General features: G+C 49.6%; 1 protein-coding gene and 1 long non-coding RNA gene across 2 annotated transcripts in view; one reads left to right on the forward strand and one right to left on the reverse strand.

Annotated features, from left to right (window-relative positions):
* LOC141156471 (uncharacterized) overlaps positions 1 to 10,293 on the reverse strand; it is a 100,221-nt gene extending 89,928 nt beyond the window's left edge. The window contains exon 1 of the long non-coding RNA XR_012247632.1: positions 10,183 to 10,293. This is a non-coding gene — a long non-coding RNA (uncharacterized lncRNA). The remainder of the gene's footprint in view (positions 1 to 10,182) is intronic.
* Positions 10,294 to 16,228: 5,935 nt separating this feature from the next.
* GADD45A (growth arrest and DNA damage inducible alpha) lies at positions 16,229 to 21,091 on the forward strand. The gene is made up of 4 exons (XM_073642672.1): positions 16,229 to 16,378; positions 16,557 to 16,658; positions 18,883 to 19,096; positions 20,417 to 21,091. Exons 1-4 carry the CDS (start codon positions 16,335 to 16,337, stop codon positions 20,528 to 20,530), a joined length of 474 nt encoding a protein of 157 aa, XP_073498773.1. The 5' UTR covers positions 16,229 to 16,334; the 3' UTR covers positions 20,531 to 21,091.
* The last annotated feature ends 432 nt before the right edge of the window (positions 21,092 to 21,523 follow it).

Here is a 21,523-nt window from a genome sequence, read left to right on the forward strand (position 1 = left end):
TCCTCCTCCAAATCCCCGTTTTTTGTAGTCTTCGGTCAGCATCCTCAGATTCCTTTTCCTGTCTCCACCTCTGTGGACAACCCGGCTGCGGAATCTCTCGTTAGCAAATTTTCCTCCATTTGGGAGAGTACCCGATCCGCACTCCTTCTGTCATCCGAGCGTATGAAAAGACACGCTGACAAAAAACGCCTGGATCCTCCACAATTTCGTCCAGGAGATAAAGTCTGGCTCTCATCTAAATATGTTCGACTCAAGATACCTTCTTACAAGTTAGGACCTCGGTTCATCGGTCCTCTGGAGGTCATCAGTCAGATCAACCCGGTGGCCTATAAATTGAAACTCCCGGCCAACTTACGGATCCCTAACTCCTTCCATGTATCTCTCCTCAAACCCGTGGTGCTTAACTCTTTTTCCAAGTCTACAGGTACGCCTCCTGCTCCGGTTTCTGCTGAGGACGAGTTTGAGGTAGAGAACATTCTTGCCACCAAAAGGGTAAGAGGAAAGACCTTTTTTCTGGTAGATTGGAAGGGGTTTGGTCCTGAGGAGAGAACGTGGGAGCCCCGGGAGAACATCCATGCCCCTCTCATCCTAGCTAAATTTCTATCTGGCCTAAAAAAGGGGGGGCCTAAAGGGGGGGGTACTGTAGTGCCGGCGTCCCTGCCCTCTGCTAGGCAGGGACGCTGTTCCCCTCACCGCTCTGCTCCGTGCCCGGCGTCCCTCTCCCGCTCTGCTGGCAGCGCGCGCTCCTTCCCGGCCACTGTGCTTAGGGCGCGCGCCCTCCCTCCCTCTTAAAGGGGCCGCGCGCGCCGTCCTAAGGAGTCCCCGGCCAATGGCCGGAGGACTTTACCATATATAAGGCACCTCCTCCAAAATGGAGGTGCCCGAGCAATGTTGTTGCACCGTTCTACTCTGCTTCAGCCCTGAGGTCCCTTGCCAGTTACCTGCCAGTTGCCTGCCAGATTCCTGCCAGCTTGCTGTCCTAATCCTGCCTGATTTCCTGTTACCTGCCTGCTTGCCTGAGGTCCGACGGTCTGCCTTACAACTCCGGTCAGTCTGTCTAAGGACCAACTTGCCCGCTCACCTGGGAGCGCACATCAGCTACCTGCCTGCTTGCCTGAGGTCCGACGGTCTGCCTTACAACTCCGGTCAGTCTGTCTATGGACCAGCTTGCCCGCTCACCTGGGAGCGCTTCTCCGCTACCTGCCTGCTTGCCTGCCCGGAGGCTCCGCTGTCACGTGCTGTGACCACCAGCTATTCCAGACTCTTGCCCGCTCACCTGGGAGCGCTTCTCCGCTACCTGCCTGCTTGCCTGCCCGGAGGCTCCGCTGTGACGTGCTGTGACCACCAGCTATTCCAGACTCTTGCCCGCTCACCTGGGAGCGCTTCTCCTCTACCTGCCTGCTTGCCAGCCCGGAGGCTCCGCTGTCACGTGCTGTGACCACCAGCTATTCCAGACTCTTGCCCGCTCACCTGGGAGTGCTTCTCCGCTACCTGCCTGCTTGCCTACCTGGAGGCTCCGCCGTCACGTGCTGTGACCACCTGCTATTCCAAAGACTCTCGCTTGCTCACCTGGGAGCACACATCCTCCATCTGCCTTGCTAGCCTACCTGGAGGTTCAGCCATCACAGGTCGTACCTACCCTTTACCTAGAGACTGCCCCGGTCACTTGCCGTGACCTCCAGCCCGTTCTTCCAGAGACTGCCCTGATCACTTGCCGTGACCTCCTGCCCGTACACCCAGAGACTGTCCCGGTCACCTGCTGTGACTGCCTGCCTGGTCGCCACCCGCTCCCTTACAAGGACCGCTCCCTTGTATAGTAGCCCAGAGGTTCCGCCTCCCAGACCCGTTACACCATCCTTATGCAGCCTGATGTTACTAGGCCGTTTTTGGTTGAGGTTGATGCTTCCTCTGTGGGGGTTGGCGCAGTATTGTCTCAGGATAACGGGGATGGATTACATCCCTGTGCCTTTTTTTCAAAAAAAATTTCGGAGACTGAACTGAATTACGATATTGGTAATCGGGAATTATTGGCTATTAAACTCGCATTTGAACACTGGCGCCACTTCTTGGAAGGTGCGGAATTTCCCGTTCAGGTTCTTACGGATCATAAAAATCTGATATATCTTGATGCTGCCAAGCGCCTGAATGCCCGTCAGGCTAGGTGGGCACTGTTTTTCTCGCGGTTTAATTTCTCCGTTACTTACATCCCTGGTACTAAGAATGTTAAGGCGGATGCCTTGTCTCGCAGTTTTTCTCCCATAGTCGGTGCTGAGAAAGAGGAGAACATTTTACAAGAAGGTGTTGTGATAGCTGCTTTGGACTCCGTTTTGGAAAATGAGATTCTTAAAGCACAGGAGAATGCCCCTTCTAACACTCCTCCATGGGAGGTTGTTTGTGCCTGGGACCTTTAGGAGAGATTTGTTTGAGTGTCATGAATCTCGGTTGGCAGGTCATCCCGGAATCTCTGAGACCAAGAGACTGGTGGGTCGCAGTTTTTGGTGGCCTGGATGGCAGAAGGAAGTCATTAAGTGGGTGCGTCAATGTACTATATGTGCTAGATCTAAGTCCTCACATACTCCTGCTGCGGGGTTGCTTTGTCCTTTGGAGGTTCCCAGTGCTCCTTGGACACATTTGGCTATGGACTTTATAACTGACCTTCCCCCCTCTGAGGGTTTTACTGTCATCTGGGTGGTCGTGGACCGTTTTAGCAAGATGTGTCACTTGGTTCCCTTCATCAAACTGCCCTGCGCTAAAACTCTCGCTAAGGCCTTTGTCAAGGAAATTGTCAGACTTCATAGCGTTCCTACTGACATTGTTTCTGATAGGGGTCCTCAGTTCGTGGCTCGTTTTTGGCGTGCCTTTTGTGATAGGTTGGGAGTTCATTTGTCGTTCTCGTCCGGATATCATCCTGAATCTAATGGCCAGACAGAAAGGAAAAACCAGGATGTTGAGCAGTTCTTGCGTTGTTTTGTGGCAGACAATCAAGAGGGGTGGTCTGAGTTTCTGCCACTTGCTGAATTTGCTCTGAACAATCATACATCTTCTTCTGCTGGTTGTTCGCCTTTTTTTTGTTGTTCTGGGAGACATCCGTCGTTTGGGTCGTTCTCCAAGTTGGGATCTGCCGTGCCTGAGGAGGAGAATTTTTCCGGTGATTTGGAGAGAGTTTGGACGGATGTGCGTGGTAATCTTCAGGAGGCCAACAGAAAATCTAAAGACTACTTTGATAGGAAACGACAGGAGGTTTTGTTCGCTGTTGGTGACATGGTTTGGTTGTCCTCTAGGAATCTGCGGTTGAGGATTCCTTCAAAGAAATTGGGTCCCAAGTTTGTAGGGCCCTTTAAGGTGCTTCAGGTTGTCAACCAATCTGCTGTTAGGTTGGAGGTTCCTACCTCCTGGAGAATTAATCCGGTATTTCATGTCTCTCTGTTGAAAAAAGCTGTTGTATCGGATTGTGACGCCTCTGCCTCTGTTCCTCCGGTGGTGGAGGATGGGGAATATGAAATTTCTTGCATCCTTAACTCTAGACGGTATAGAGGTAGTTTGCAGTATCTTGTGGCCTGGAAAGGTTTCGGTCCCGAGGATAACTCTTGGGTGAGGTCGGATGATGTTTCCGCGTCCAGACTTATCAGAGCGTTTCACAGGAGATTTCCTGATAAGCCTGGTCCTAGGGGATCCGGAGGATCATCTTAGAAGGGGGGGTACTGTTAGAACCTTGCTCTTAGTTTTTTTTCCTTTGCTGGTCACATGACCTTGTTGGCCTATTTAATCCTGCTCCGCCCTTCTGGCTTTGCTGGACTTCATTGTATATCTACTTTCTAGCTAGCCTGTGCTCTGTGTCTTGCTCTGTTAGTTTGCTTGGTCTACTGACCTCTATGTTCTATATATTTTGTTTGTTCGTCTGTCTGCTACTATTTCTGTTAGGAGGTGTCCCATATTCCTCCCAGTCCTTAGTACTTGTAGGGATTCCTTCCCCACATCTATAGGTCTCCGTACAGACTAGCTTAGGACTTTAGCAGGTCTGATCGCAGGATCAGGTTCCCTGTTACATCGTAGGGATTAAGCTGAGTTCTATCGTAGGGACAGATCTCCTCTCTTTCCTTAGCTCTGGTAGCAGAACATAACAATGTGGCCTCAATTCAGTGGGTAAAGTGTAATTTCTGTCCCCATTAAAGCTCATTTAGGACAAGTACCTGGACTCCTGCCACAGTCTCATTGGGAAAGCCCTTGTCCATGTGCCCTATTGGGGCTAAAGAACATGGAACAATCTCCTGCTCAGGAACCCCATCTACCAGCTACAGAGGAGAGAACCTGCAGAGATGCTCAGCCTGATCATGAGTTACATGGTTGCCAATTCATTTGTATGACGCATTTACACTGTAGGACAAATTGCGAGCCTTGTAGCCAAGCTTCCCCTGGCTGAAACAGCTGACTGTTGAGGGGACAATGTCAACCATCCCCTTTAAGGCTGAATTCACATGTCTAGAAAACACTACACTTACCATTGATCTATACACACTCAGTTAAAGAAACTTAGGCATTCTATTTGGTTATGTGATTTTCAGTTTCAGATCACAATGACTTTTAGACACCCTGAGTATTTTCATGGTTGATCCCATAAGCTTTAGGCTGTGTGCCCACGTAGCATTTTTCAAGCGTATATGCTGCGGAATTTCCGCAGCGTAAACGCTTGAAAAACACATGTATATCCGCACCCCATGGTCCCCAATGGGATTCCGCAAGTTCTATGCACATGCTGCGGATTTTTCCGCAGCGTTTATGCCGCGTTCAAAAATCCGCAGCATGTCATTTAATTTTGCGTTTCCGCAAGCGGAATTGCCTTTGTCCAATGCATAAAAAACGCAAGGCAATTCCGCATGTGGAAAACGCGTGATAAACGCGCGAAAAATGCGCGATAAACGCGTGCGGAATTCCGCATGCGTTTTTCCGGGAGAGGACTTGCATTTATGCAGCAGAAATTTTCTGCTTCATAAATGCAACGTGGGCACATAGCCTTACCATTCAGCCATAGGGTCAAGTGATAATGGCTAGTGTTTTTTAACTTGGCTTATGGGATTAACCATGAAAATACTCAGGGTGTCTAAAAGTCATTGTGATTCTGATGTTTGAAGAAAGTCAGATATCAGAGTCACATATCCTTTGAATTTGGCTTGGAGGAGGTCGGTGTGAAAGTTCAAATGAATTTCAGACAGCTTTGCACTGAAAATCACATAACCAAATTGATCACCCAGTTTTTTTCAACTGAGTGTATAGCTCGATGGTAAGTGTACTGGCTTCTAGACATAGAGTTTGGGTTCAAGTCCCAGCAGCGAACAGACAACTTTTTTTTAATTATTATCAATTGTAAGAGTCAGATGTCAAAGTCACATATCAAAGTCACTTCTCAGACAGGGTATTTTGCCTCAAACTGAGATTCTGATGTTTGACTTTGATATCTGATCATGTCCTAAAATGGACACTGCATATGTGGGATCTGTAGCTGTTGCACTGTTATTAGGGGTCTGTAGCTGGTACACTGTTATGGGGGATCTGTAGCTTGTGCATACAGTGCACTGTGTGGGGGTCTGTAGCTGATGCACTGTATTTGGGTCTGTAGCTGGTGCAGTGTATGGGGGATCTAGTTGCTGCACTGTCTGGGGGTCTGTAGCTGGTGCGCTGTCTGGGGGTCTGTAGCTGGTACGCTGTCTGGGGGTCTGTAGCTGGTACGCTGTATGGGGTCTGTAGCTGGTGCATTGCATGGGGGTCTGTAGCTGGTGCACTGTTTGGGGGTCTGTAGCTGGTGCGCTGTATGGGGGTCTGTAGCTGGTGCGCTGTATGGGGGTCTGTAGCTGGTGCGCTGTATGGGGTCTGTAGCTGATGCAGTGTATGGGGTCTGTAGTTGGTGCACTGTATGGGGGTCTGTAGTTGGTGCGCTGTGTGGGGGTCTGTAGCTGGTGCACTGTCTGGGGGTCTGTAGCTGGTGCGCTGTATGGGGCTTGTAGCTGGTGCACTACACTGTGTTCCAAATTATTATGCAAATAATATTTTCTCAGATTTTCCCAAATTACCTATATGAATTGCAGTCATTGTAATTTTCCAGTCAAATAACTATTAGAGTACAATTGAAAGGTTTTTGTACAAACTGCCTATGATAACAGTATATTTAAAAAAATAAATAAACTCAAACTGCACTCAAAATGCATGTTCCAAATTATTATGCACAGCAGAGTTTTCTACCTTTTCATTTTAATAAAGAACAAAAAAATGGTCATTTTTGAAATTCTAAGCATTAGCAGGTTATTACAAACTGAAATCAAACAGTTTTCAACTCAAAACTTTATTCTAGGTGATGTTACATTTGCACATAGGACCCCTTGTTCGAAAGGAGCTTCTGAACTCTTTCGTCCATTGAATTTGTCAGGTTTTGGATGGTTTCTGCTTTAATTGTTTTGCATGAGGACCGAATACCCTCCCAGAGCTGTTGCTTAGATGTGAACTGCCTCCCGCCATCATAGACACTCCTTTTGATGATGCTCCAGAGGTTCTCAATGGGGTTGAGGTCAGGGGAGCATGGGTGCCACACCATAAGTTTGTCCCCTTTCATGCCCATAGCAGCCAGAAATTCAGATGTGTTATGTGCAGCATGAGACGGGGCATTATCATGCATGAAAATGATCTTGCTGCGGAATGCACGGTTCTTCTTCTTGAACCATGGAAGGAAGTGCTGTTTGAGAAACTCAACATACATTATGGAGTTCATCTTTACCCCTTCAGGGATCCTAAAAGGGCCGACAATCTCTCTCCCCATGATTCCAGCCCAAAACATTACTCCACCTCCTCCTTGTTAGCGCCGTAGCCATGTTTGCATGGGGTGTCCATCAACCAGCCATCCTCCACTCCATCCATCTGGATCATCGAGATCATTTCATGCATGATAATGCCCCGTCTCATGCTGCACATAACACACTGGCTGCTATGGGCATAAAAGGGGACAAACTTATGGTGTGGCACCCATGCTCCCCTGACCTCAACCCCATTGAGAACCTCTGGAGCATCATCAAAAGGAGTGTCTATGATGGCGGGAGGCAGTTCACATCTAAGCAACAGCTCTGGGAGGGTATTCTGTCCTCATGGAAAACAATTAAAGCAGAAACCATCCAAAACCTGACAAATTCAATGGACGAAAGAGTTCAGAAGCTCCTTTCGAACAAGGGGTCCTATGTGCAAATGTAACATCACCTAGAATAAAGTTTTGAGTTGAAAACTGTTTGATTTCAGTTTGTAATAACCTGCTAATGCTTATAATTTCAAAAATGACCATTTTTTTTGCTCTTTATTAAAATGAAAAGGTTGAAAACTCTGCTGTGCATAATAATTTGGAACATGCATTTTGAGTGCAGTTTGAGTTTTTTCTTTTTTTAAAAATATCCTGTTATCACAGGCAGTTTGTACAAAAACCTTTCAATTGTACTCTAATAGTTATTTGACTGGAAAATTACAATGACTGCAATTCATACAGGTAATTTGGGAAAATCTGAGAAAATATTATTTGCATAATAATTTGGAACACAGTGTATATGGGGTCTGTAGCTGGTGCACTCTATGAGGATCTGTAGCTGGTGCACTCTATGAGGATCTGTAGCTGGTGCACTCTATGAGGATCTGTAGCTGGTGCACTCTATGGGGATCTGTAGCTGGTGCGCTGTATGGGGACAGTAACTGGTGCGCTGTATGGGGGTCTGTAGCTGGTGCACTGTATGGGGCCTGTAGCTGGTGCACTGTATGGGGATCTGTAGCTGGTGCGCTCTATGGGGCCTGTGGCTGTATGGGGCCTGTAGCTAGTGCATTGTATGGGGGCCTGTAGCTGGTGCACTGTATGAGGATCTGTCGCTGGTGCGCTGTATGGGGGTCTGTATCTGGTGCGATGTATGGGGTCTGTAGCTGGTGCGCTCTATGGGGTCTGTAGCTGGTGCTTTGTGTGGGGTCTGTAGCTGGTGCGCTGTATGGGGGTCTGTAGCTGGTGCGCTGTATGGGGGTCTGTAGCTGGTGCGCTGTATGGGGGTCTGTAGCTGGTGCGCTGTATGGGGGTCTGTAGCTGGTGCGCTGTATGGGGGTCTGTAGCTGGTGCGCTGTATGGGGTCCTGCAGCTGGTGCACTGTATTGGGGCCTGTAGCTTGTGCGCTGTATTGGGGCCTGTAGCTTGTGCGCTGTATGGGGGTCTGTATCTGGTGCTCTGTATGGGGGTCTGTAGCTGGTGCAGTGTATGGGGGATCTAGTTGGTGCAGTATCCGTAGCTGGTGCGCTGTAAGGGGGTCCGTAGCTGTGCGCTGTATGGGGTCTGTAGCTGGTGCTTTGTGTGGGGTCTGTAGCTGGTGCAGTGTATGGGGGTCTGTAGCTGGTGCACTGCATTGGGGTCTGTAGCTGGTGCGCTTTATGGAGTCTGTAGCTGGTGCGCTTTATGGGGTCTGTAGCTGGTGCATTGTATGAGGATCTGTAGCTGGTGGCTGTATGGGGGTCTGTAGCTGGTGCACTGTATGGGGACAGTAACTGGTGCGCTGTATGGGGGTCTGTAGCTGGTGCACTTTATGGGGGTCTGTAGCTGGTGCACTTTATGGGGGATCTGTAGCTGGTGCATTGTATGAGGATCTGTAGCTGGTGGCTGTATGGGGGTGTGTAGCTGGTGCACTGTATGGGGCCTGTAGCTAGTGGATTGTATGGGGGCCTGTAGCTGGTGCGCTGTATGGGGGTCTGTAGCTGGTGGCTGTATGGGGGTGTGTAGCTGGTGCGCTGTATGGGGCCTGTAGCTGGTGCGCTGTATGGGGGTCTGTAGCTGGTGCGCTGTATGGGGGTCTGTAGCTGGTGCGCTGTATGGGGGTCTGTAGCTGGTGCGCTGTATGGGGGTCTGAAGCTGGTGCGCTGTATGGGGTTCTGTAGCTGGTGCAGTGTATGTGAGTCTGTAGCTGGTGCACTGTAGGGGGCCTGTAGCTGGTGCGCTGTATTGGGGCCTGTAGCTTGTGCGCTGTATGGGGGTCTGTATCTGGTGCAGTGTATGGGGGTCTGTGGCTGGTGCTCTGTATGGGGGTCTGTAGCTGGTGCAGTGTCCGTAGCTGGTGCGCTGTATGGGGGTCCGTAGCTGTGCGCTGTATGGGGTCTGTAGCTGGTGCAGTGTATGGGGGTCTGTAGCTGATGCGCTCTATGGGGGTCTGTAGCTAGTGCACTGTATGGGGGTCTGTAGCTGGTGCACTGTATGGGGGTCTGTGGCTGGTGCGGTGTATGGGGGCCTGCGGCTGGTGCGGTGTATGGGGGCCTGCGGCTGGTGCAGTTGTGGATTTCTAATTCTACTTTTATTGTGTGAATCTCTCTACATTACACAGAGACATGCGCCATGACATTAGCAATGATTTTTGTAACTGGTCCGCTATGCAATGTCATAATCAACAAGAGGTTGTGCAGCAGCTCCGGCTGTCAGACCGCTGCTGTGCAGTGAGTGACTCATGCCGGCAGCTGACCGGCCTCAGACCGCGCCAGGTCCTGAGCTCACAGAAGCTCCGGTATTGTGCAAGTCCCCGTGTGACTGACAGCAGACCACGTGACCGGCTTCCTGCATTCCACACCGAGGCTCCACGCGCTTTCCAGGCAGTTCGGGCGCCATGGCAACAGCCGGGTCCTCGCCCTGCGCGGTGACGTCACTGCTGTATGTTTTCCCGCGCTCTTCCCTCCTCAGTGCGGGCGGAGGCGCGGATTGTGTCACCTGGAGCCCGGGGGAGCAGAGAGTCGTGATCGGCCCAGAAGATCCCCGCCGACCCCCGACACTGCTCACAGCTCTGTACCGGGACGGTAGCTGCGGCACCACAAGTCCCAGCATGCCCACTGATTGCACAAATAGATGGGCACATAGCCACATCTGCATAATAGTCATCAAGTAAATGCTGAACACAGCACTCAGCGTGCAACCTGCAGCTCTTACCTGCCGTGGCCATTTTTCCTTTTTTGGCTTTTGTTTTTTATTCCAGGAGCAGGAATATATTTTTTTTTTCCCGTCGCTGTACGAGGCTTGATTACTGCAGGTCGAGCTGCAGGTGTGAACGACGCCCTAAAATGTACGAAAAACGGGAAAAAATCCCAAGTGTGGTGCAAGTCACTCGATTCTCTCGGTCGGTGCGATTACGGCGGCACCAGACTTACGTGTTCTGTGCCGACATCTTCCCGGAAACGTCACTTTTGCGTTTTGCCAGCTGCACCCCTGGGCGGCTCTGAATTTTTGCTGTTTATATTGGTGCCATTTTGGGAGAAAATAGTGAAAATGAAATTCTGATCGTGTTTTGTTGGCGGGGGGGGGGGGGTGCAGTGACTGAAAATCAGCGATTATGGGGTTTCAATCTTTACGCTGTTTGGGCTGGATTATTTATATGTCCATAGATCGGGGTCTTACAGACAGCGAGGATGAGTACGCTGATTAGTTTGCAGGGCAGCACAGTGGCTCAGTGGTTAGCACTGTACAAGGTGGCTCAGTGGTTAGCACTGTACAAGGTGGCTCAGTGGTTAGCACTGTACAAGGTGGCTCAGTGGTTAGCACTGCAGCGTTGGGGTCCTGGGTTCAAATCCCACCAAGGATAACATCTGCAAGGAGTTTGTATGTTCTCCCCATGTCTTCATGGGTTTCCCCCTGGTTCTCCGGTTTCCTCCCACATTCCAAAGACATACTGATAGGGAACATAGATTGTGAGCCCCAATGGGGACAGTGCCGATAATATCTGTAAATTGTCTGAATTGTAAAGCGCTGCGGAATAAGTTGGCGCTATATAAATAAAAAGATTATTATTTTTTATTTACATTGAAATGGAGAAAGCGCTGATTAAGTTTTTTTAATTTATTTTTGTTCCTTTATTGATTTTTTTTTTTTTTTTTTTTTTTTATGATTGTTTGCTTGTAACATATATTGGAACACTTCATTATTCCAGCCTGTAGCCCAGGATAAAGATGGGGGTGATGAGGGTCTTCAGCAGACTCCTGGCTGTCACTATCAGAGACTGACAGCCGCATTTACACAGCAGTGAACAGATCTGACTCCGATCTCTGCTGTTAGTGTCAGGTGCCGACTGTAAGGCTGTGTGCCCACGTTGCGGATTACAAGCGTTTTTGCTGCGGATTTTCCGCAGCGGAAACGCTTGTTAAACGCTAGGTAATCCGCACCCCATGGTCCCCAAGGGGATTCCGCATGTTCTATGCACAAGCTGCGGATTTTTCCGCAGCGTTTATGCTGCGTACAAAAATCCGCAGCATGTCATTTAATTTTGCGGAAGTGCAGCGGAACTCCCGCCATTGACTTGCATTGAGACGCACAGAAACCGCGACTGTACATTTTTACAAGCGGCTTCTATGCGTCTCTATGTGCGGATGGTACCCAGTTCTGGAGTAGAGAAGACTCTCATCCAGACCTGGGTACCATTGTACCTGTAAAAAAAGAATAAAATAACAAAGTTTATACTCGCCTGTCCGGCGTCTTCTCTCTGAATGCCAGCAGCGCTGAAGGACCTTCGGTGACGTCAGTCATGTGACCGCAGGCCCTTCACCGCTCTGTCTCGCGATATGCCGGCAGCCGGGAACCAGCCAGGAAGCAGCGCTGCAGCCACGCCGGGGCCTCGGGGGTGAGTATAGCTTTATTTGTTTTCATTTTTACGGTTCACACTGTATATGCTGTTTGCATGGATTTATACAGTGTGACCTAGTTGTCAAGCACTTTCCAAGTGATGCTATCGCCTGAAAGCGCTTGTCAATCTGCATGTGAATCCGCATGTGGATCCGCATGTATTCTGCAGGAAAAACGCATGCACAATCTGCATGCGTTTTTTCTGCCAGGGAGATGCAGAAATGCTGCAGAAATTTTCTGCTTCATTTCTGCATCGTGGGCACATAGTCTGAAACACAGCTGATGAGGTCGCTCCATACAACATAAGGGCTCTTTCACATGTCAGTGTCTCCGGTACGAGTGGTGACAGTTTCCACACAGTTTGGAGACACTGACACACGCAGACCTATTCAAATGAATGGGTCTGTGCACATCTCAGTGTGTTTTCACGGACCGTATGTCTGTGTGCTCCACACGGACACAAGTCATTTTTTTTGCGGATACATGGTCCGTAAAAGTGCTTCACGCTGAACACACTGATGTGATGAGGGTAGTGGTAGTCTGATCCCGCAGTGTCCCCACCTGTAAAAATAATAAAATCCACATACCCACCTGTCCTAGGTGTCCCCTGCTGTAATCCAGGCGACTGCTGACGCAGAGGAGCCAGGGACAATAAGAGGCTCTGGAACTGTGCTCAGTGAGTGACAGAGCAACGCTCCTGAGCTGCAGCTCTGAAGCGACTCATTCTCTCTGGCTCCCCTGCAGCAGTGGTCGCATGTGCGCTGCGGAAATTTCCGCTGCGGATTATCATTGCGGAAAAAAACGCAGCACTACCAAATATTTTGCGGAAGCGCGGTGTTTTCACCGCCGGTGTTTTTCACCGCATTAGATCGCATGGATTACGAATCACTGTATATGTAGATGCGGAATCCATGCGTTTCAATGTGCGGATGGTACCCGGGTGTGGAGGACAGGAGACTCTCCTCCGGACCCGGGTACCATAGAACCTGTGAAAAGAAGAATAAAATAAAATAAATAAATGTTATTTACCTTCTGGCGGCCCCCGGTGCACTCCTCCTCGCTTGCCGGCAGTTCGCGATGGCCTGAAGGACCTGCGCTGACGTCCTAGTCATGTGACGGGTCACGCGACGCTGACGTCGGCAGGTCCTTCAGCGTACCGCTGCCGACATGGGAGAACGGAGGGAAGAAAGACTGCGGGGGCCATCAGAAGGTAAGTATATATTTATTTTTTTATTTTTTACCATTCTTTCGGTCACAGTATATAAATCTATGCCGTTTGCATGGATTTATATAGTGTGACCAAGTTGTCAAGCACTTTCCTAGTGATGCTAAAATCGCTTGTCAACCCGCATGCGGAAATGCATGTGAAGAACGCTTCACATCCGCATGTCCCCGGCAGGAAAACGCATGTACAATCCGCATGTGTTTTTTTTCTGCCAGGGAGATGCAGAAACGCTCAGGAAAAAATCCTGAGCATTTCTGCATCGTGGGCACATAGCCTTAGACTAGTAATACTTCCAGTGCTGGGAAAGGGTGCGATTGCATATGGCTGCTGTCGTCTTCCAGTGCTGCACCCACCTGTCCATGGGACCTGTCAGGTATTGCAGCATTGCTCCATTGAAGTGCATAGGGCTGAGCTCCAGTACCGCACACAGTGTCAACTGGTGTGGTACTGTATTTTTTGGAGGGGGGTAAACGGACATGTCTACGTGATTTTTTTTGCACTCAGTCTGCAAAAAAAACACGTGTGAACAGAGACGTACATTATAATGAGTACAAGTTCTAGCAGTGAAAAATGGACATCTGATCCATTCCTGTATGACTAAATGCGGATTGGAAACTTTGATGCAAAATGTGTAAATGACCATTTTACATCCAGCATCACCTGTTGCATCTGCAGAATAAATTAACTGCACAGCGAATCATAGTGTGAACGGAACCATAGGGCGCACACTCGTCTACAGGGTGGCTTCTAGGGAACAGAATGCAAAAAGTGCAGCGCTTGCAGCTGTGGAGTCTGAGTGGGTTGAAATGTGCTGACTGCAACTGGTCTACAGGCAGGAAATGTGTATAAAATAATAAAGTCTGCTCTCCTGGTCACTCCTGCACAGCCAATCGGGTTTTCTCCGGAATGAAGAGATGACGGCCTTTTCTTCTGTAAACTGTCTGCTGAGAACTATGACAAGAGGTGAAAAAAAACAAAACAAGATGGCGGATGACAACTGATGTCAATACAAATGCCATACAAATACAGATGCCATACAAACAATGTATGGCACTGATGACTGATCGCCAGAAAAGATCCAACCGACCTCAAATGGACCAATTGTGGCATCATTTTGTGCTTTTGTTTTTTTATCTGAAACTGAAGAATGAAGAGACACTAAGGCTGTGTTCACACGTTGCAGCGCTTTTGCAACATTTTTGAAATCTGTAGCATGTCAATTCTGTGTTTTTGCAGCACTTTTTTTCAGACATGGAAAGCAATGAGAGTGCAAAAAGGCAGCAAAATCTTATGCACCCATGCGTTTTTGCAGTACTTTGGGTGAATAAAATCGACTTTATTAACCAAGTACTATAGGCAAAGCACACATAATCCACACCGAAAAACAGCAAAACATGCAAATTGGAAGCAGCTTCTTCCCTGCCAAGAGAACAGGTTTTGCCTGCAGAAAAAAACAACAACAACTCAAAAACGCAATGTGTGAATATAGCCTAAGGCTATGTTCACATGCAGTGGGGAAGGGGGGTTTGCTTTTTTTTAAATGCAAATTTAAAGCTGCTTTTAACAGTAACAGCTAAAGCTATGAGATTTTAGAAACCTCATGCACGCACTTGTTTTTCTGACTCAATTTGATAGCTGCAGCGTTTTTTCAATCTTTCAAAGCATATAATTTTTTTCTGGATTTTTGCAGTGTTTTTTTTTTCCACTCATAAAAAGCAATGAGAAAGTGAAAAAAAAAACCTGAAAAAAATGCAACAAACCAGGGCAGCTCCGACCTTCTGCAGCCCAGATTGCAGCGGTTTAACCCCTTAGATGCTGCTGGCATTTAAGTGATTGTGTAGTCATGGTGGCCATGGGCCGACAGAAGGCCCCGTCCTTGTCCGCCATGTTTGTACATCTGCGGCCAGGCTTCATTGGAGACCAGTGATTTTACAATACGGCGACCTTACAATGCATGAGAAAGACAGAGTCTGTGACCCCGGGGGCCGATGACGGAGACTGTGACCCCAGGCAGGGGGCAATGACGGAGACTGTGACCCCAGGCAGGGGGCAATGACGGAGACTGTGACCACAGGCAGGGGGCAATGACGGAGACTGTGACCCCGGGGGCCGATGATGGAGACTGTGACCCTGGGGGCCGATGATGGAGACTGTGACCCTGGGGGCTGATGATGGAGACTGTGACCCCGGGGGCCGATGACTGAGACTGTGACCCTGGGCGGGGGGCGATGATGGAGACTGTGACCCTGGGGAGGGGGCGATGATGGAGACTGTGACCCCAGGCAGGGGCCGATGATGGAGACTGTGACCCTGGGGGCTGATGATGGAGACTGTGACCCTGGGGAGGGGGCGATGATGGAGACTGTGACCCTGGGCGGGGGGGCTGATGATTGAGACTGTGACCCTGGGGGCTGATGATGGAGACTGTGACCCCGGGGAGGGGGCGATGATGGAGACTGTGACCCTGGGGGCTGATGGAGACTGTGACCCTGGGGAGGGGGCGATGATGGAGACTGTGACCCTGGGGAGGGGGCGATGATGGAGACTGTGACCCCGGGCAGGGGCCGATGACGGAGACTGTGACCCTGGGCGGGGGGCTGATGATGGAGACTGTGACCCTGGGCGGGGGGCTGATGATGGAGACTGTGACCCTGGGAGGGGGGCTGATGATGGAGACTGTGACCCTGGGCGGGGGGCGATGATGGAGACTGTGACCCTGGGAGAGGGGCTGATGATGGAGACTGTGACCCTGGGCGGGGGGCTGATGATGGAGACTGTGACCCTGGGCGGGGGGCTGATGATGGAGACTGTGACCCTGGGCGGGGGGCTGATGATGGAGACTGTGACCCTGGGCGGGGGGCGATGATGGAGACTGTGACCCCGGGGGCCCCTATGACCCTTATTCGGCTGTTTTGTGGGGTGCACATGATGCTACTCCCAGGATCAGTTCTGCATTGCACATATTTTGGGACTTTCTTGTCACCACAGACACAGAAATGACAGTAAGGCGCTGATTGGCCTCATCTCCGTGTATTGCAGGAGCCCCCAGAGATGAGGTGACCGCTGTGGGATCACTCCGGGGGGCGCCGATGATATCACTACTGATGACTATTATTCATCTATGGGGGGAGAGGCGACCAATCACAGCAGCCGCCTCCAGCATGGAAAGGGTTATGCCACCAATCCTATCACCTGGCAACCGTCTTCCCACAACAGCCCCGCCCCTCCTCCCTGCGCCAGCCAATCCCCGCTGCTATGCTGAGTAGTAGCTGTGGTTGTAGTAAGCACCGGGAGCTCATTTACATGAGCCAATCAGGACGGTGTTATGTTAATGACGCGCGCGCTGATTGGCCGGGAGGCCCGGCACATGTAGCCGGGTAGTGAACTGGGGTGAATCAGACTGACTGGAGCTGAGGTACAGAGAAGACGGACGTGAGACGCACGGTGATTACCGCGAACACGATGACACTGGAGGAGTTCACTGCCGGAGAGCAAAGCATGGGAAAGTAAGAGGCTGCGGGAGGTGCGGGGGTGGAGGCTGCGCTGCTCCGGCTGCAGGGGGATTTGGGGGCGCTGCTGACAGTTGTGTGTGGTCGGCAGTGACCGTTGCTGCAGTGAGGGGTGAGTGACCCGCCGGGTGTGCAGTGCACGATCCCATCTAACCCCTGTGCTGTCATGTTCCAGGATGGACAGTGTGGGGTCCGCGCTGGAGGAAGTGCTGCGCAAAGCCAAGGTGCAGAGGACCATCACCATCGGGGTGTACGAGGCGGCCAAGCTGCTCAACGTGTAAGTGCCACTGACCTGATGGAGGGGGGACCACAATGCTCAGCGTGCACTGATGGAGGGGGGGGACCACAATGCTCAGCGTGCACTGATGGAGGGGGGGGACCACAATGCTCAGCGTGCACTGATGGAGGGGGGGGACCACAATGCTCAGCGTGCACTGATGGAAGGGGGGGGGCCTCAATGCTCAGCGTGCACTGATGGAGGGGGGGCGCCACAATGCTCAGCGTGCACTGATGGAGGGGGGGGCGCCACAATGCTCAGCGTGCACTGATGGAGGGGGGGGGCGCCACAATGCTCAGCGTGCACTGATGGAGGGGGGGGACCACAATGCTCAGCGTGCACTGATGGAGGGGGGGGCGCCACAATGCTCAGCGTGCACTGATGGAGGGGGGGCGCCACAATGCTCAGCGTGCACTGATGGAGGGGGGGCGCCACAATGCTCAGCGTGCACTGATGGAGGGGGGGGCGCCACAATGCTCAGCGTGCACTGATGGAGGGAGGACCACAATGCTCAGCGTGCACTGATGGAGGGGGGGGGTGCACAATGCTCAGCGTGCACTGATGGAGGGGGGGGTGCACAATGCTCAGCGTGCACTGATGGAGGGGGGGTGCACAATGCTCAGCGTGCACTGATGGAGGGGGGGTGCACAATGCTCAGCGTGCACTGATGGAGGGGGGGGTGCACAATGCTCAGCGTGCACTGATGGAGGGGGGGGTGCCACAATGCTCAGCGTGCACTGATGGAGGGGGGGGCGCCACAATGCTCAGCGTGCACTGATGGAGGGGGGGGGGCACCACAATGCTCAGCTTGCACTGATGGAGGGGGGGGTGCCACAATGCTCAGCTTGCACTGATGGAGGGGAGGGTGCCACAATGCTCAGCTTGCACTGATGGAGGGGGGGGGGACCACAATGCTCAGCGTGCACTGATGGAGGGGGGGGGACCACAATGCTCAGCGTGCACTGATGGAGGGGGGGACCACAATGCTCAGCGTGCACTGATGGAGGGGGGGGACCACAATGCTCAGCGTGCACTGATGGAGGGGGGGGACCACAATGCTCTGCGTGCACTGACCGAGCACACGGATAATACAACTTGGATCCTCAACCATCAAGCATCCTGGGACTTGTAGTTGCACAGATTTTACATGATGACCCTGAAACGATCATCCAAGTTATGTGGAGCTGAACCTCATCCTGTGACTCTCCAGCGATTGCAAAATTACACCATTGGCTGTCGGGCATGCTGAGGATTGTAGCTCTGCGGATGGAGGAGCACCGCTGTGGATGGAGGCGCACCGCTCCGCATGCTGTTACAGAACTGTCTACAACTTGGATGATTGTATGGGATGGAGATAAAGTTGTCTACAAGTGCGGAGCTGTGAATCCTCAACCTGTGACTCTCCAGCAACTGCAAAACTACCACATTGCTGTTGGAGCATGCTGGGGATTGTAGTTTTACAGCCACCAGGGAACTAAAGGTGGAAGATCAGAGTTATAGAGAACTTTGTACAACTTGGATGATACTTGCAAGCTCATGTACAGTTTGTGCTTAACTACAACCCCCAGGATGGTTGAGGGTCGCCGCTGCACATGAAGTTACTGAAAACTTTGACTTTGATGGATTTTTTTTTTTTTTGTTACCGATATGGAACTGCACAACTACAAATCCCAGCATGCCCCAACAGCTTCGTTCTAGTTTTGCTGTCACAGGTTGAGGATTCGTTGCTCCAGATAAAGTTATCGAAAACTTTTGTGCAACTTTATTTCCAGGGTCATTGCATCCAATCATCCGTGTTGTCACACTCTGTCACTTCATGCAAAGCTGTGATCCTCAAGCGCTGCGCCTCTCCAGTGGTTGCACACTACAATCCCCAGCATGCCCTCAAAGATACAGGCTCTGGGAGTTGTAGTTTGCAACAGCAGGAGAGCTGCAGGTTTGAGGTTCTCTGATGCAGAAACATGCAGTTGATGGTCAGGGCATGCTGGGCCTTATAGTTCCCCTTCCATTTAATTGTAGCATTGTAATGATAGTATCCAAGGGGGGATTGGTAATTTGTTGCAAATATGCAGAATTTTTTCTTCATCAGTTGCAACATTTAAAGTCAGTGATTGCAGCGGTTTCCTGGATTTTTTTTGTATGTGGGGGTTCACACTCTTATTTTGCAGACCCCACATTCATTACTTATGTGTTTCTGTCCTGATTAACCCTTTGTGCATTGCAGGGACCCGGACAATGTGGTGCTTTGTCTTCTTGCCACGGATGAGGCTGAGGATCAGGATGTCGCCTTACAGATCCACTTCACTCTGATCCAGGCGTTCTGCTGCGAGAATGACATCAACATCCTGAGAGTGAGCAACATGAGCCGGCTGGCCGAGATCCTGGGCGGCTCTGACAAGGCCGGGGAACCTGCCGATCTGCATTGTATTCTAATCAACGTAGGTGACATTCTGCCTCTCTCAGGGAGGGGGCGGAGGTTTCTGCTGAATTCCAGGCCTCTCACCTGAACCAGGACTGTTGTGGGTTACTACCTCTAGTCCCCGGGAGGGGACAACATTCCCTTTGTTGATGGCAACACACAGTCTGCCCCGAACCTGTCCCATATGTAAACTTCTACAAGTCCTTGAGTCGTCATTAAAGTCGTCCTGGCTTTTCTAGGAAATCTAGGTGACTGCTACCATTACCACGGATTGGGGGTCACTCTGCTTTCCCAGAAGTCTGAGTTTTGCAACTCAATCCTATTGCACAAGTTTTTAAGAAAACTGAGTCTTAAGAGGAATTTTTAGAAACTTGACCGAGAACGACTCTAGAACTTGTATTTAAGGGCTCATTTTATGATGCTATTTAAAGAGACAAGCTTATATATATATATATATATATATATATATATATATATATATATATATATATATATATATATATATATATATATATATATATATATATATATATATATATATATATATATATATATATATATATATATATATATATATATATATTTTATTTATTACCTCTGTGCAGAATAAATGTCATGCTCAGTTCTGCACATATATAGAAACCAATGTTATAGTTCTTACAAAGGACACCTGTGCAATCTCCCTACACCTACGACTCTTACCGCACCCCGGAGGCAGGGCTTCCTGCTCCTATAGCCCCCCCCAGCACAGAACAATTGTTGCTCAGAGGGTATTGTAAGCCCGTCCTGCCCAGCCCTGGGCTTTCTGCTGCCAGCTCCCTGCTTATTTCCCAAGCTCCTGGAAGACTCACTCCCACATTCCTAAGCTCCGCGTCTGCCCCCCCGCCCCGGCCAGGAGTTTCGGTAATGCGAGATCACAGTGACTTTGCTCTCTGTGTTACAGTCGCTTTTTTTTTTTTAATTCCTCACTGCTGTTGGACTTTGGACAACTAACTGCTCGTGATCTCATCACTGGGACATTCCTGCCCGTTAACTTGTTCCGACATGTCCTTTTACTAGCAGAAGCTGCAGGTGGAGTAGTATGTAGTGTAACAGGTGCTTTTTGCATTTGAAATATTTTTGGGGTCATTCATTATTTTTGGTTTAGATTGAAGGGGGGGGGGGGGACTTTTTAGAAATTGCTATGACTAATTTACTTGAGGCTGCAGTACCAGATATGGCCATGGACATGAGAGGTGCTGCTTCTGGAAAATGAGCAGACTTGTTCTGATATTAAATTTATAAAATACATCCAGTTTATTAATTTTTGTATTGTTTTTTTTTTTTTCTTTCCCCCTAGAATCCACACGCTTCCCAACTGAAAGATCCCGCCATCAATCAAGTGATGAGTTTTTGCAAAGAGAGTCGTTACTTGGATCAGTGGGTGCCGGTGATCAACCTCCCCGAGCGATGATCATCCTTGGACCTGTATTGGACACTTTCTGTTTAAAAAAAAAATAAATCAAATAAAATTAACTTAATATATACAAAAAAAAAAAAGTACTTTACGGAAACGACGCTTGTTCTTCCCCCGAGGACGTTTCCGTGTAAAGTGAGGTTTAAACCTTCTGTGGACATGAGACGGCGGCTGCTGCCAATTGCGGGAGAAAGGAGAATATTGTATTTAAATATGGAAGAGGAGAGGAACGGCGTCTGCCGTGGCATCACCACGCGGCTTTGGAGGCGACCGGATTTTAACGTTCAGGAAGAGTCAGGGATTTCCAGAACTGTGCGGACTCTTAACTGCCTGGAGTAATTTTATCTACGATGTTATTTAATGGAGAAGAACGGTTAACGCTTAAAAGTTATCGATCTTAAAAGTTTTTATTTATTTCCAGACTTATTTATGCAATTTTGTTACCTATTGTATGAATTCCTTCAGCTGGTTCTACATACCGACTGGTTATTGCAACCAAATTTTACACTTTTTATTTTTTTTTATTGGTGTTTGAATAAAATTTTTAAAAACCCAAAACCGTGAGCCTCCTTTCATTCATTTTGCACCTAATGATTGGGGTTGAGGATATGGGGCAGTAGTGTTTGTCTGTAGAGGGATTGTGGTCACATCGGACACTGCTTTTTATGGATACTTTCACACTTGCATGCGGAGCATTTTTTGCTGCAGAAAAGGTTCAAAAAACCCAAAGGTGTTTTTCAGTTAACACTCAGGTTTGCCCCAAACTTGCAGAATTTAACTTTATTTTTCCATGGACTTCAATGCAGAATTGAAATCTGCCAACGCTGAAAACCATGTGCACGGTCCAGCACTGTAACTGTACTGCCCTACATTGAAAACTTGCATGATGCATCTGTAGAAACCGGAAGCAAAGAAGAGAGTTCTAGCTCCATGGACATAGAAATATTTCATTGGTACATGTTTAAAATTCCAAATAAAATCCATATCGGC

The sequence above is a fragment of the Phyllobates terribilis genome, unplaced genomic scaffold, assembly GCF_046119375.1.
Source record: "Phyllobates terribilis strain yellow unplaced genomic scaffold, ASM4611937v1 Scaffold_8__6_contigs__length_399053987, whole genome shotgun sequence".
NCBI lineage: Eukaryota > Metazoa > Chordata > Amphibia > Anura > Dendrobatidae > Phyllobates > Phyllobates terribilis.

Coding starts and splice junctions, on each gene's coding strand:
- GADD45A (XM_073642672.1), top strand. CDS start 16,335: ATGACACTGGAGGAGTTCACTGCCGGAGAGCAAAGCATGGGAAA. Junction 16,379..16,556: donor GGAGAGCAAAGCATGGGAAA/GTAAGAGGCTGC, acceptor GTCATGTTCCAG/GATGGACAGTGTGGGGTCCG. Junction 16,659..18,882: donor GCGGCCAAGCTGCTCAACGT/GTAAGTGCCACT, acceptor TGTGCATTGCAG/GGACCCGGACAATGTGGTGC.